The 16,866-nt window shown below is 27.2% G+C and overlaps 2 protein-coding genes across 2 annotated transcripts in view; one reads left to right on the forward strand and one right to left on the reverse strand.

The window, feature by feature from the left end:
* Window positions 1-16,866, forward strand: part of LOC119670339 (GATA zinc finger domain-containing protein 14) — a 58,885-nt gene that overhangs the window by 26,533 nt on the left and 15,486 nt on the right. Inside the window, exons 2-3 of the mRNA XM_038080565.1 lie at window positions 9,123-9,426; window positions 9,749-9,882. Of these exons, the coding sequence (XP_037936493.1) occupies window positions 9,154-9,426; window positions 9,749-9,882 (407 nt within the window). The 5' untranslated portion in view covers window positions 9,123-9,153. The remainder of the gene's footprint in view (window positions 1-9,122; window positions 9,427-9,748; window positions 9,883-16,866) is intronic.
* LOC119670341 (monocarboxylate transporter 9) lies at window positions 12,236-16,232 on the reverse strand (the record flags this gene model as incomplete). Its single annotated transcript, XM_038080566.1, has 5 exons — window positions 16,131-16,232; window positions 14,964-16,061; window positions 14,764-14,908; window positions 12,510-12,630; window positions 12,236-12,431 (listed from the first exon to the last, which is right to left on the reverse strand). Coding segments are annotated over exons 1-5 (1,641 nt in total), but the record flags the coding sequence as incomplete, so codon positions are not given.

Here is a 16,866-nt window from a genome sequence, read left to right on the forward strand (position 1 = left end):
ATTTGTGACGCACTTGCAGCTGCAAACTTGAACTTGAATCTGGGTCGTACGCATTTTATGGGCTTTCACGCATTCCGACTGTAACTGCAAGTGCGAGGTAAATCAAGCGAAACTGAAACTCTTTTTTTTTGTTATAGATACATATAGATACATGTATTTCTCTTCGTATCTTTTACTTCGGCTTACTTTTTGTTATTGTAATATTGTAATAATTTCATTATAAATATATTTTTCACTCCTCGTCTGTCTCTGACAGAGATTGGCAAATATTTTCACTTTTTCACGTAATTTTATACTTGATTAAAATTGGTTCAAAATTACAGTCATTTGTTCGTAAAGTGAAATAAGAAAAATAAAATAAAAAATTTATTGAAATATTTAATATTTTCAGATTACAAACACAAAAAAAGTGGCTTGCGAATTGTTGGGCTACACAAAAATTAATAATAATAATAGTTATAATTGTAATTAAAGTACGGTAGCCATGATAAAGCGCATAAATGTTGTTTCATTTGTTTTAAGTAAAAATGAAAAAAAAATAAAAAAAAATTTTGTTATACCATCTTAGTTGTCTTAAAACAAAAGTATTTTCAAACTATTTTCACAGCTACTTACGCTAAGTTAAGTTTGAATTTAGCGCCTAAACATTCCTTTAAAACAATGAACATTATAATTTATATAAAAATTAAATATATTTTTCCACTATTCAAAGTGAAATGCTCAGCATAAACAATTTTAAAATTATTTAAATTATTTTTGTTTAATACTCAAAACAAATCGGTTGAAGTCTTAAGAGCAGTGTACATTTTTTTATATATATTTTCAAATAGTTTCAGCTTTCATAATTTTACACTTGGCATGCAATTTATAATTGAAAGGAATTTGAAATATTTTATTTTTAAACAAAATTTAAATTAAAAAATTTTCCATATTAGAAATATTAAATTATGCGAAAAGTATTTGTCGTTTTTAGTCAAAGCGGAAGCAATTTTATTAACCCAAAAATTGCAGTTTTTTAAACACTTTCTGTCAGTTTTTTATAGAAACTGTAAATCTATTGTAAATTTCCGAGATTTTATTTACAAATAACTGATACCGTTGATTTTGATAGCTTTTTTTTCGAAAATAATTTTATCGAAACAAGTTAGAACTGTGAGTATGGCTGATGTTTAAAATTTTCCTGTCAAATTGTCTTAGTTTTTATTGCATTAAAAGATAGCTTAGCATTGTTATAATCTCATTTACTATTTTTCAATATTTTGATTTTATTGTGGTAATTATACATAATTTTGGATCAATCGTTTGAGTAGGCGTTAGGTAAGTACATTGAAATGGCGGCCTTGTGTACCAAGAAAGCCCACTTGAGCTCAAATAATAGCCCGTTGTGGTACCACAGAAATAGCGTTGGTTCGTATATAGATAAAGTGATCAGTATACGACCAACGCCTAAAAAAAGGCAACGACTTCCCCATTAGGCGAAGGTAAACCATTCTGACAGTTCTATGAATTTGGCTAAGTCCCTAATATTGCATAATGACAACTTATTCAGATTGGTCAGGAAAGGGCAGGCGTTAGCAACCAAAGACCTATGTAGTCTAACGGTATCATGTTAAAAGAATATCTTTTCTCTCGATTAATTCCAAACTATTTTAATTTCTTATTTCAATCGCAATAAAATATGATACCTTTATTGTCAATTACATAAAATAAATGACAAGGAATAAGATTGCTTGTCGTTAATCCCGGTTTGGTGCCAGCCACCTTAATTGTTAAGGTGTCTGTCATTTCAGTGATTCAATTCTCATGATAAGCTTTATAAATAGCTTGAATTTAACTGCGATTAATGAAAAGCTCGATGAAATTTTATCTGCAATTATCTGAAATCTTTATACTTTTCTTCTCGTGTTATCTGTATACCTGGAAAATAACATGTACACTAATAAAAATTGAACACGGCATCACAATCCTATAATTATGTTGTTGATACATTGTTCGATTTCTAGAATAGATTCAAAAAAAAAAAAAACAAATTGATATAAAAATACAAATAATTCTAAAGGTCATGTGGGTTCATAAAGTTAAATTATTTTCTAAACATCCTAAAACAATTAATTTCTATTTCTATTTGTAGATACCAGTATATTGAAGTACTTATTCTTGACACATATAATTTTAAGTTTTTACAATTTCCTGATTGCCTAATTTAAATACTTGTGATGCATTTCCAATGCACATGAAATACTTTCCAGATTAATTGGAGTTGCAGCATAATTGTGGATAATTGGTATGCAAATGGTCACTTCACATGCATTTCGTGGTATCTACATCGAATTTGTACTCGTACTTATTCTCTTCTTAAAAGTCATTGTATAAAAGCTAACCGTGTTAAGTAGAAAACAAGTGAAAGCAACTGTAATCAAATTAAATTAAAAAAAAAAATTATTATAAATTTTATAATTATTTTCATTTTATGTTTACTTCTCATCTCAAAGTGAAATAAAATCACAAAACTCATAAAAAAATGTATAAAAAATAAATTATACACTAAGAAAAAAAAACAAATTCGTTTGTTTTAAGAGATTTTATGTTTACTTGCAAAAAAAAAACAAGATATAATTTTGTTTTTATTTTATGATTTAAAATTTCTACTATATTTACTATGAAATAAACATAAAATTAACGCTGTTAAGAAAATAAATCTGTGCAGCAACAGTTTTCAATTAAACTTGCAATTAATCAGTAAAGAAAGTGTCACTGGGCCTTAGGCTTAGCTTAGGCTTCCTCTGTCTCACTCTCTATCTACATATTTATTTTCAGTTATTTTATTTTTATTTTTTTTAATTTTTTTTTTTGCCATGAAGACTAAATCAAAGTAACCGCCGACTTAGCTAGGTCGACTCTTTTAAGCCAACTCATCATTGATAATTGTACAGGAAAAGGCATGGGTTTGTACTAAAAACCAACATAGAAAAATAATTCGCTTTGCAATCAGTTAAAATTATTTTTTAATATGACAATGTGAGTACGCAATTATAGGGTCACAAGTGTTACCACAAATATTACATCAACATAATAAGCATTAATAATAACTGTACTTGTAATACCAACATCTACGACACAACATCAAAAACAACAAAAACAACTTACACAACCATAACAAATTAACCACAATAACAGCAGCTGCCAGAAAAGTACTCGTATTATGCTTATTAGGGATCACTAACTCTATACATAGGCTTAACCGATGATGAATGTAAGCGTAGAAAGAAGTGAGGTCCGAAGTTATTTATTGTAGATGTGATTAATTCTTTAAGTACATAATTTCTTCAATAAATTGTTATTAATTTCTTTAATATTATTACATAGATTTACCAGTTGTAGATATTATAATAGTTAAAATAAGCAAATCAGTGTCTGTGATTGATCTTCTTTTTAGCCTAATAGTTTTTATAAGTTACCTCTTCAGTAACCAATCTATTTCCAGTTGTTTTGATCTGACACATACTCATATTGTTAAATGCATCTACTACTATTTAAATTCTTGACTCACAAGTGGAGCACAAAGTCTTAATAATTTACTTAATTCTAACTTTTAGCGAACGCAGATCTTGCTGTACAAATTTGATTTGAAGTCCATCTCCGTACCGCTTTTGTTAGCGGAGATACACAAAGGATCGAACGCTTTCCATTATTTTATTCTGTAATATCGGAATCGATAGTGGTACTCTGTATCCGTTGCATATAATTTCCATTCCTGTTGTATTAATATCTAGCTTAACTTTACATAAGCAGTTGTTAAATCTTTCAAGATTGTCCTGTAAATCGAAACACCTATGACGTAATAAGTAAACATCCTCTGCATATTCAAGATCTTGTAACTGATGAAACGGGTTCCATTGTATGCCCTTGCATCCCGTGAGTGAAGATATGAATACTTCATGTAAAGGTAACACAAGTAGTAGAGGCGATATCATGCAGCCTTGCCTAACTCTAGTTTTAAATGAGAATGGATCAGAATGTTAATCCTAATCCTACAAGTGAAATTAGTGTACGTGGGTTTAATCCATCAATACATCATAAATTCAGAATTTCCTGGACCTACCTCCACCACACCTAGAACTTCCTCAAAAGCTAAAATTTTATTACATATTAGTTCTTTCATATGATAAACTTTACCAAATTCAGTCATTTGACTGAATAATACTAGCACTGAGCGGTGTGTATTCAAAAACTCTTGTTTTTCATATGTTGATAGCTAATTTATTTTATGCGATTTAATAGTCTATAGCTCGCATCTGTGTTTAAGAATTGATGAGATATATAAAACTATATATTATATAAACAAATACGATTTTCGATTTCAGATTAAACTCTATTTTGAACTTAAAACTTATATCTGGTATATATGCATATATGTTCTCAAATAACTCGTAGTCCATTACCAACTAATTATAATTAGATATGGTTTCTAATGTAACCATAAGCATAAATTTTTGGTTAAAATAGAATAGCGAAGTATTTGAATTGTTTTGAATGTGACTTTTAAAGCCCTGATATTTTTTGCTTTATACCCAACGTCATCCACGTTGTAGGTTATTCTATAGTTTTTCGAGACAGTAAATCTTGAGGTTACTTATTCATTAACTGTCATTGTGGATGGCACTTTTGCTTAAAGTTTCCTCACCTAAAACGAAAGTTTGATATCCAGAATTTAGTCTTCCCTGCTTAATTCATCTATTAATTCATGGCATATCTTGAAGTGTTCCCATATATGCTAATTCTAAATGTCAGTAGTAGTAAAATAATAGTAGATGTAAGCTTTATAAGTGATTTTTAACTAACACATCATACATCTGTATTCTTGCTCTGTCTTAGATAGCTACTGATAATATGCTAAACTTTTACTATGACCAGTAATTGCGTTTGAAATATGCTTGAGAGTTTCTTACAAATTTTATGATGTTAGAATCTGTGGAGCTAATTTTGGAGTCATTTGTAAAAAGAAAACATATTTGAAATTCTTTCACAAAACTAGATTCCTTAGGTTATGTGTTAAAATTTGTATTTCAACCACATGTTCGTGTTTGTTATTACTTTCTCTGATTTTTATATAAGTGCACGATATACAATAATTCTTGTATATAAAAAATGACTTCACATTATATTTTTCAAATTATTTCGATTATTGGTTTATTGAAAAGGATCAATAATACTTATAAGTGCTAGAAGTGCCCTTCCTGAAGTAAGTTTCCTAATCTAACTAGCACACAGAATAAGATTATTGTCAAACTTTACAATAAGATTTGGATAAAGTTTTTAGATCCTTTTTAGAAAGGAATCTTTAGAAATTAATATTTATAATTATGTAATATTTATTTTACAAGTTTATAGCTAAAATTATTTACAATTCAGTTATAATCGATAATCAACAAAATGAATTTTTATTAGGAATATTTCGGTTTAAGTAGTACTAAACGGTTTATTTTATATAACTTTTTTACATTTTGCTCATATTATTAATATATAATAACTATATAACAAATATTTAGTATTGTAAATATTTAGTATGCAGGATAATTATAATATATTTTTGTATGTTCATTATCTAACTTCATAAAAAGAGTATTATCTAAAATGCTATGTGTAATAATTCAAAAAGTTATTTCAAGAATTTTGATGGTCAATAATTTTTAGTAGGTTAGTAACATTTTAGATTTTATTTTTGCAAGAGACTTTATGGCATACATTCCATTAATATTAAAAACGTTGTAATATTTTTATAGGTTCATTAAAGTATTTTGAAATAATTTGTTAAAATAATTTTTTCCGTACTTTTTACATATGTTCCATTTATTTTATACATGTAAAATTTTAATGTGGTATATGTTTAATTATTTTTCGGTTCATATAGTTCACAAATCTGTGTCTGTGTACCATATTTTACACTAATTATCTTGGCATATCAAACTAACCAAATGGCCATTGTACATACCTTCTTTGAACCATATTCTCTAAGCAAAGTTTTCACAAAATAGTAACGTGTTCAATTTGTGACGATGATTGACCTCATGTCAGGTAGCAAAAGCAATAAAAATAACAACAAATCAGCTAGCTTAAGATAAAGACACTTGTACGTATCCACACGTAAATATTTTAATGTTTATGGAAGCATCAGTCATACCGTTAAAGATAAAAAAATTAATTTAAATGTTACAACGCGAAACTCAAAAGACTCAAGACACGAACTCGTTTTTAGTACAAGTACGAGTATCTCTGCAAATGTGTTTATGCTGGGCAAGTTTGTTGCTTAACTCTTTTCCTTTTATGAAACTACAATATTTTCACATGAAATTTATTTAAATTTTTCGATAACAAATATCACGCAAAATAAAAGCAATTAAAAAAAATACAATAAATAAAAATAAGTACATTTAAAAATTTAAAAATTTCTCAAATTAAAAATATAAATACAAAAAAACTTTCATCCTGCCAATTGCAATACAACTTACTTCCGTTGTCATATTACAAATCTTGTTACTGTTGTTGTTGTTGTTTTTTAAATAAATCTTTGCAATTAAAAGTATAAAATTTGGTAAGATACAGACTGCCTAAAACATGGGCGCGTACATAAGAGGACATTGATGCCTAATCGCTTTGATATAACGTAATATATCATAAGGTCATAATACGTGATAAATAAAATGTTTGCATTTCTTGAGAGAAATTTTTTGTACCGTTTGGCACAGGATTGAACAATTGTGCAAAATATCAAATGCTAATTCAATGTCACACTCGTCACATTCGTGGGCTGTGCATCCAAGCTTGGAATATGTTAAACAAACACAAACAACACCAAGCTCATTTGCTGCATAATCGTGAATAAGTTTTTTCCCGAATAATTTTTCAGTATTTATTATTAAATTTGGAAGTTGCCGGCAATGTCTGGAGATACGTTTTGTTTTCTGCAACGCTTAAGATTGTGTTGTCGACTATATTGACTGTGCGATAGTGCAATGTTGCAAGTTTGGCGGCTGTGCCTTTTAATAAATAAACTGTTAAAGTGAGGAAAAAGTCAATGCAGTAAGGAAGATGCTCCTTACTGATTTGCAACTATTAAAAAAACTGTATACGGAAAAAAAGTTCATAAATCTGTGGAGAAAGCTACTTTTTCACTTTTACTTGCTGGAGTTATATATTGTTATTTTTCCTTTTGATTTCTAAAATATAAAAAATGAATTTATTTTTTGGTTTATATTTTTTTAGAAGTTTCGTTTTCATACCAGTTTTTAAGTATGACATTCATATGTTACAAATATTATGAGCCAAAATGTGCTTAAGCTGGCTTAATCTTAATGCAAAGAAATTGATTTCTCCTCTTTCAATCGGTCATATTGAAAGTGGTTCCGGTAATATCAACTGGAGAATGTTTACTAAAATTTAAAGGAGATTTCTAATTGAAAGTTGCTAAAATTCATATTTTTATGATTTTGTTTGTTTTGCAATTGAAACTATGTCATGTCGTTATATTGAATAATGTTTAGATACAAGATACAACTGTGTCATGTCGTATATTGAATAATGTTTACGTACAATCATAAAATCATGTATGAAAAAAGCGATATAAAATTTTAACTGTTTTTAAATTTCAACTTTTTTAATATTAAAAACTCAATAAAAATTGATTTATAAAATAGTAAAGATGAAGATATATGATTTTAATAAATGGGTGATATAAATTAAAATTACTTTAAAGGGCATTAATGAACGCATAATATGTTTATCAAAATAAAATAAACTGCATCAAAAATTGTTTGAAATTGTTTTTCGACAACTTTTATGTATCATAAAAATATTATTATTATCATTAATATTATTATTTATGTTCCAAACGGTTTAAGTGTTAAGAAATTGTGTTGTCTGAATAATGAGCGTAAAATAAAAAATAAATTACAATAATACTTCATTAAATCATATGAGAATATATAAAAATATCTTTTTCAACATAAAACTTTTTAGACTTTAAGATACTTCCTCAAATAAATAGTTTTTATAATGTTACTAATTGCTTCTTCTCATAGAAAATAAATGATTGCATTTATAAATTTATAGAACTTAAATACTTAAATTTTAAATTCAAGAAAAAACAGTATTCTTTAAGACATCGATTGGGTTGATTTATAACATATGTTAATAATGGAATACATTAACATATATCCATACAGTAGAAAACATTTGGCATTTATTTTTTGACAGCTACTCTGATTTTATTACACAGTTTAGGTGGATTAATGTAGAGAACAAGTATAATTGGTGCTACAAATTTAACTGCCAATTATTTCTGAAACCCCAGAAATATGTAACTATAGTTAAGAATTCAGTTGAACGATTTACAATTTTGTCTACATTTTTTGATTAGTACGTAACAGACTTGCCACCTAATTGATGTCACTTCCGTATAGCTTTTAAAGCAAAAACTTTTAACTATTTATCAACTAATAAGATTTAGATCATAAGTTAGAGTATAATAGTATAATTTTAATATTTTGTATAGCCTATGTTCCTCTAATTTTTTAGCCCTATGCTCCACTGAGAGAAAAGGATAATAGAAGAATGTTCCCTTCTTTTACGTACAAAAATTACTAATATAAATAATATGCAATTTGATTCAAAGATTACGGAAAAAATATTACCCAAAAAATTGTTTGTATGTCGGGAACTTTTAAAACTAAGCCTTAATAATCACTGTATAGTCTATTAATTGCCTCTTTATTTTAAAATTAAATGATGTCAATATATTAAAATGTAAAAATTATTAAGTATGTATCATGTAGACAATTTTTTTGCATGGTTAACTCTAAATATTGAACTAAAGTAATAATGTTGGAGCTTATCTTTATATAGAGATTTCGTAATATAAATATCATACAGATCAATTAATGGCTCACAACTCCATTTGGGTCAGAAAAAAATAACTAAAGTTAAATATATATTAAAATATTTATTATTTATGTATTAATATTTAAAATTATTGCACTTCCATTTAGTATACTTATATATAATTAATTAATTAATAATATAAACATTTTTAATTAATTAATCTTTAATTTTTCTCTTAATTGCAGTTAAATCGTACTACAAATTTGATGCATCAAAATGTTGACTGATTGCAGTAGCATTCAAGGCTCCATCACTAGTTCATCTAGTGATGTTATGACGCTAACTACAGCATCATCATGGTGTGCAATACCAACGAGTCCAAGATTACGTGTCTTACGTCTTATCCGTCCACATGCTCGCCGTTTACTTGTAGCTCCTGATACGCATCCATCATATGGATTTGCAGTGCGAGGTGGTAAAGAATTTGGTATTGGTTTTTTTGTGTCCAATGTGGAAAGAAATAGCGAAGCAGATCTTAAAGGTTTACGTGTAAGTAAAAAGATATGCAAGTAAATCTGTAATTATTCACCCAAATACTCTATTTTAATTAGAAAGTAATTTTCTCCAATATTTGAAATTCTAAGTATTGATAAAAAAAAAGGTACAAGTGCGTTATGTATTGACTGTATTCGGGTGTGTTCAACACGTTCCAATTAAAGTTTTTGTGTCGTACGTGACTTTACTGTGGAAAAAGTTCTACACAAAAATTTGTAGAATAACTTATGTTGTTGTTCAAATTAAAATTTAGGCTTTATTTTCACTTTTAAACAATTCATATGCATATATAGTAAAATTTAATTATATTTTTTAGGTTGGTGATCAAATATTGCGTATAAATGGATTTCGCGTTGACGATGCAGTTCACAAAGAATTCGTTCAATTTGTTACCAGTCAGGATCGTATCACATTGAAAGTTCGTGGCATTGGGATGTTGCCCACAAAAGAGTAAGTTAAATATTGTTCATTTTATATAAAAATGCATGTACAGCATGTAAATAAGCTAAAAAAAAAACAATTTAAAAAAATGTAAATTTACACAATAATTAATTTTAAATATATTAAAAGAATCCATGAATCCAAGTAATATATAAGAATCTTTACAAGACATATTGTTATGTTTTTATGTAGTTAAAAGATATTTTATATATTTTCATAATATTAAATTTAACAATTAAAAATAAAAATATAATTAATTAAATTATTCTACAGCTGGTTTATGATTTCATTCTAATAAACCACAGTAAATAAATTAGTTAATGAACTTTCACAGCAAATTAACAAAACTCCAGAAAGAAGTGCGAGCATAAAAGTCAAGTACAACTTTGGGTCAATTCGCTAATGAACTTTGGCTCTGAGCTTCAAATTTAGCAGGGCATGAGTTCAATCCTTGGAACTTGCAGTCTCAAAAAAATTATTTAAGAATAATTAAATATAAGAAATTATTCCAAGAGCACTGATGGTGGGTATGTGTGCAATACTCGAAACAGCTGTACGGTTAGCCAAAAATTCAATTAATTAAAATAATATAAAAATATATAAATTAATATATGTTGTAGTTTACTACTTTTCGAAACCTCTCTTTTAAACACCACAACTTCTGTTAAAGTAACAATAATCACTACTATCATATTGACATTTAAATCAAATTTAATGCTTGTCTGCATAATTATTAATTTCAAGATTACTGTCACGCTTTTTTTAGATATTAAAGATAAGATTACTATCATGAATTTCCTTGAGAAACTCGCTACAATAGAAACAAGTCCTATTCTCGATTAATAGACTGAAAGCATTATTTATTTGTCAACAAAAAACTATGATTCGATGCACTATAGATTTCAAAACTTATGCAACTAATGCAAGGTAATTGACTATATATGAGATCTGTGTTCCTATTTATGTATTCAAAGGTCTAAAATCCATTAATATCTATATGTATGCAGATAGTCAAAACATTGTCATACTGAATACTTACTTCTAGACTTATACGGTTATTGGTAGTAGTTTACTGGAACTGAAACTGTCCAACTAATACTAATTCTAGAGTATTAAGGTTCACTAGAAACTTATATATGTATTGATATCTATTCTACTCTGTCTATTATTCTATTAAGAGTAGAATCAAAGTTTTTCACACTCAAGATTTTGATGTTATTGTTATGTTATTATTGATATCTCTACCACTACTTACTACTACGGGTACTACTTTTGGTTTTTTATAGTTTTCCCCATTAGATTTCATCAAAATAGATGCCTATTAGTAAAAGTGGATACCTATTAGTGGGTATAAGTTTACAGATGATGAGTCTTTACACTATTTTCTTTAAATATAAAGTTTGAAGCTTGCTATTAGTGTAAAAGTAAATTTTTTAATGCTTCGTAGTCAATCACTGCAATTTTTTTCAGATAATTTATTTTATTAAAGTATCTATATTTTTATATATCAAAATGGTATAAAATGAATATACTATAAAGAATGTCTTCTCGCAGTACGTTTAGTTACTTAAATTTATTTTATCTTTGTTTTATCTTTGTGTTTCGGATTAAAATTTTTATAGACTACTTTTAACCTACTTTACTACAGATACCAGATGCTAAAAATTCGCTCAGAAGCATATTTCAAAATACATATTTTAAATAAGCCGCTAGCGAACTGTAAAATTTATTTACGATGTTTTATAAGACATTAAATTTGGAAATTAAATATCAGTAGTTTTCGTACAAATTTAAACAACAAATTCATAACTTCTTAATAACTAAAATTTTTTTTATACTACTTGTCGCGTGCTTTCGGTTAACTTTCTGAAATAAGACTTCTCCTACTTTAAAACAAGAACATTATAACAATAAGAAGATCAGGAAGTCTTTCAATTAGCTTGAGAGGCTCAATAATTTCACCAATCAAACCACTTAATATATACGAGCATTGCTCTATTTCTAAATTGGATGTGTTGTAGAGTAAGTTGTAGAGTTTTACACATAGGTACTTGTATCTTAATATTAATAAGTCTTGGAAGCGACACAATATCTCTTCGTCGGACATCAGCGAACTTAATCTGCAGAAACTGCCATAAGGCAGACTCAGCTGAGCTTCATATCATCATATATTCCAATTTTCCATTAGCATAGATATTATTTTAATAACTTTTATTTAAAAAATATATATAGTATTTTCTATTAGATTTTTGTATAACTGATATATAGGTTAATTGTTTTTTCTTTCTTCAACAATTCTTCACATCTGATCAAATCTATACTAACTTTTTCACATTAATTTTAATATTTTTTAACATTCGATTTTATTCTTTCTTCGAAATTTAACACAAATAATTTCAATAAGCCAAGGCACTGCACAAAGAGCCATAAAAATGTTAAGGCAATGAAATGTTAAATTGTAATCTTGTGTCTTATCTCGTAAATAGCCAATAAGTGGACCAATGGCAAACATTATATTTCCTTGTAAAAACATAAAGAGTCCATAACCGGTAGCAAATCTACAATTTAAATTAAAAGAAGAGAATTTATATAAAAATACAAAATATACGTATAAAAATAAAAATTTCTAGTACTACCTTTCTTTTGGTAAAAACTCAGCAAACACTAGAGGTAGTGGTACATGAATCCAAGTTCTTAAGAAACCCATTACTGCTGTTATTAAAGCCATACCAGTAAAATCAAATACATGTAGAAATGCTATATACGAGTATATGTGTAAATATTAATAATATTATGGTAATTAATATAATGTTTGGTTATAAATAATAAGAGATAATGCATAATTAAATGAATTAGTATAGTTTATACATATCTTTGGTATAAAATAATTTTAAAATAACTTGCATATTTACAACATCACAGAGAGTAAAGAAGTATTATATCTATACTGGATTATATTATATTAAATATTTATATAAACAATGTTATAAATAACATTTAATAGACATTTCCTTATTTTCAAAAATAGATGAATGGATAGTATTGGTATTGCAATAATTCATATCAAAACAAATGAAAATTTTTTTGCTTCGGTTTACATTTCGGTTAAATCTTGCATTTAAGGTTTGAAGTCTTAATTTTGAAACTATATGAAGAAAAGAAACGATTCTGTACGTTGAAGAGATGAAGAAAAAATATTATAGTATATAAGATAATATTATTGTAAACAATTTCATTAATGTCAATATATATTTGTTTCTATTTCAAACAAGAAATTGCTTTCGCAATTTCATTGTTGTGGAAATATTTTATAGAAAGCCACCCGTTGATACTTTTTTACTTATTCACATTATTATTTAAATTTTTTATTATTAAGCTCTTTGCTGAATAATACATTATAATCAACTTTTCTTTTTTTATGCCATTAAATGTAACAATTATATAACTTCACCTGAGCACAGATTTAAATTCAAAGACCGGGTCGTCATTCTAATAATGCTTGGTGCATAGATAACTTGGTCATTGCACTTGTTTGAATTTCGACTCTCCATTCTTATATTATGACGAAATCGTAGTTGATATTTCAACATCAAGCAGACCGACAACTATATAATTATTGTCAAGATCAATATATGATCTCTTGCTTTTATCGGTAAAATGTTTTTGTGAATATACACATTTCAAGTCATTAAGGTGATAAGATAACATATCATTTCTTAATACGATTTATTTTATTGAGAAATTGGCTACTATGACATTTGAATGTGTAGATTTAATTTCTATATCAATATTTATTGATATTATGAGTTTTTTTTTCTCAATATTAATTTCAATAACATATAAAGATATTTTAATAATAAAAATATCTAGCAAGTAATCGAATTTGGAATGAGGACATTTTCATTATTTAATTATCTTTAGCAAATAATGTTGAGGTTATTTATATTTAAACGATTTTTTATTGCTGTTTTTATATTTTTTTAAAAATATTAATTATAAGTGAATAAGTTGAAAATTAATAAATTTTTATTAAATAAATTAAATTTCAAAAAGAATTCATTTAATTTTGAAATTAATTGTACATTCGTAAACAATTTTTTGAGCCTGCAAGTACTAAAGGCTGACTTCGTGCTCTTCCAAATTTGAATATCAGAGTCAGTGTTATCTTGGTACTTACAGTCTTAAAAAATTATTTACGAATGATTAAATATAAAAAATAATTTCAAGATCACTGATGATGGGTATTTGGCAATACTCAAAACAGCTGTATGGTCAGCTAAAAATTTAATTAATTAATAAATAATAAAATGTTATTGTTGTAACTTACTACTGTTCAAAATACCTCTCTATTAAATACAAGAGTTTTTATTAGAAATTTGGTTTCTTTCATCAAAATAGACGTTAAAAAATTATTTTAATATAAAATTAATTGTCTATAAAATTATAATTATGTTTTCTGCAGAAAATTGTATTTATATTTGAATATTAAAATGAGTTTTGATTTAAAATACTATATATTGGCGAGGTTTTTGATCTGAATATTGTTATAAGCTTTATAAATTTCATTGTTTAAAAAAAAAATTTAATTAGGTCAGATTTTGTATTTTTTTTGTCATGGTTTTTTTTAACACAGATTAAAGAATATTTACTTTGATGAATGTTCCAGTTTCTTTTCTGTAATTTTTATTATTCTAATATATCATTTTATTAAAAAATAAATAAAAATTCTTGACTATTATTTTATTATACAACAAATAATTTCTGAACTGTTAGCACCCGGAGATAGCTTTAATTTATGACATTGCCTCATAAAGTTATATTCGTATTGTAACTCGAAATGATAATTTAATAGATATGTTTTTGAATAAAAAGATACTTGTAATTACTCACCAAATCTTGAGATAACTGTGAAAAAAGAGCCAGCTAAATAAATATAGCGGGATGGCATTTGAATAAACACCGCTGAGAATGCAAGAAATATGCGTGATATTAAATCTGCAGCGGCTCCTATAGCGATTATACTAGCTGTATCTGGCTGGAAGAGAAATATTTTGTATTTTTTTGGCAGTTTTTCAAATAATTATGCTTACTTTGCTAAAACCCAATTCAAACATATAAATTGGTTGTAGTGTAAAAAATGCTATATCTGAGTATAAAGCAAATGAGATACCTAAAACGATGTTAACATATATTGGATTTTTCATTAATGTTAGATCGAGGAAATCGATAATATACTGCCAGTTACTTTTGCGTAATTGAATTGGTCCTTTAATACTACTAATTACCGACGAACGTTGTGAAGTAGGGAAATGTGTCATCTCTGGAGATGCATCACTAACAATTATTGGTCCAGTCCAATTACCTAAACTGGTTATGCTAGATGAACGACTGGCAAGTATTTTTAAGTCTTCTTTTGAAAATTTATATGAACTCTTACGACTGTAAACCATAAGAGGCGACAAATGATTACCATTATCGGCATCAACTTCTGTTTCCTTTAAACTATTGGGTTGAACATTGTTACTTGGCACTACACTATTTCTAGTTTCTATTATGTTAAGCTTCTCCTTGTTATTCTTTTCGACCGTGTTTTTTTTAATTTCAATTAAATTATTTTGTTTTGAATTAATTATCTTCTCCACCAATTCTTGGTCTACTACTTGTATGCGTCGCATATGCCATTCCACTGGTTGCATTAGTACCATACCCAAAATTGCATGCGCGTTAATAGCTGATAGTATTAATAAACAACCACGAAATCCATATGATTCCATTAATTTCTGCATAAGCACAGGATAAACCATAGTACCAACGCCAATAAGTGATTGCGCAAAACTCATCCACATAACGCGTTTTTTAACGAAATAGTTATTGAATGTAGTATACGACGTCGGTACAATAAGTCCAAAGCCTACACCTTGTATTAAACTGAATGAAAGTAAAAGTGTTGTTGTAGACGTAACAAATATTTGAAAAAATGAGCCCAAAAAATATAGTACACCACCGAGTATTCCCACATTCCGCAATCCAAAACGATTAAATAATGATCCTGAGAATAAACCGGCAAAGCTGAATGCACAGAAAAACGCACTTGTAATGAAAGCAATCGCACTAGTTTCAGCAGAAATACTTTTAAGAAAGTCACCAAAAATTAAACCAAAAGAGGGCAAAGCAGCAAGACCACTAATCTATTTTGTTAAAAATAGTTATCCAATTAGTAACAACATATGCTATATGCATTATCAAGATTTACTTACAAATGGCATTGCCATGCCTATGCAAACAAATATGCCCCAGCCACCATCAGGTGCTTCCAGGGTTGTGACACTACCCGACATAGTTCTGATGGTATTAACAACTGTTCTGGTGCTGCTCTACGTTGCTACTAATTCCCTTTTATTATTAACTAACGAAACTTACCCAGCATCTTAGAATTTACTATTTACTCACATGATAAGATAAATTATAAAAAATAATTTTATTTGCATTAAAGTTGATAGTGTTCCTATTTATGGAATTTATTCGACCTACGTTAATTTAATGAAGATTTAGGTTCACCTAGAGGAACGCCAAATCAATTTTGTACTAAAATTCTCTTATATTTGGAAGGAACTATTTGTGTAAATATTTAAGAATGTTATATAAATACATTATTATAAATATAACAGTTGTAAGTTTACTGTATTTATTATTTGACTTTTTGTTTTAATCGTAAAATTTGAACAATTTATCTTTATCTTAAGTGCAAAATATATCATAAATCTTTTTAATATCTAACACTTTTACTATTTAGTTTCCGACTAATATTGAGCGTGTGATTTTTTTATCTACATATATTTACCTTTGAAAAAAGATTAGTGTAAAATATTTTAACCACCCATAGTTTCTCAGATTAAACTCTTATAACAAATAAAATGAGATACCAGATCCTTCTCAACATAAAAATAAAACAAAAATGAAATATACTAGAATATAGATATATTCTATATATAA

This window comes from Teleopsis dalmanni, chromosome 1 (genome assembly GCF_002237135.1).
Source record: "Teleopsis dalmanni isolate 2A chromosome 1, ASM223713v2, whole genome shotgun sequence".
Classification (NCBI taxonomy): Eukaryota; Metazoa; Arthropoda; class Insecta; order Diptera; family Diopsidae; genus Teleopsis; species Teleopsis dalmanni.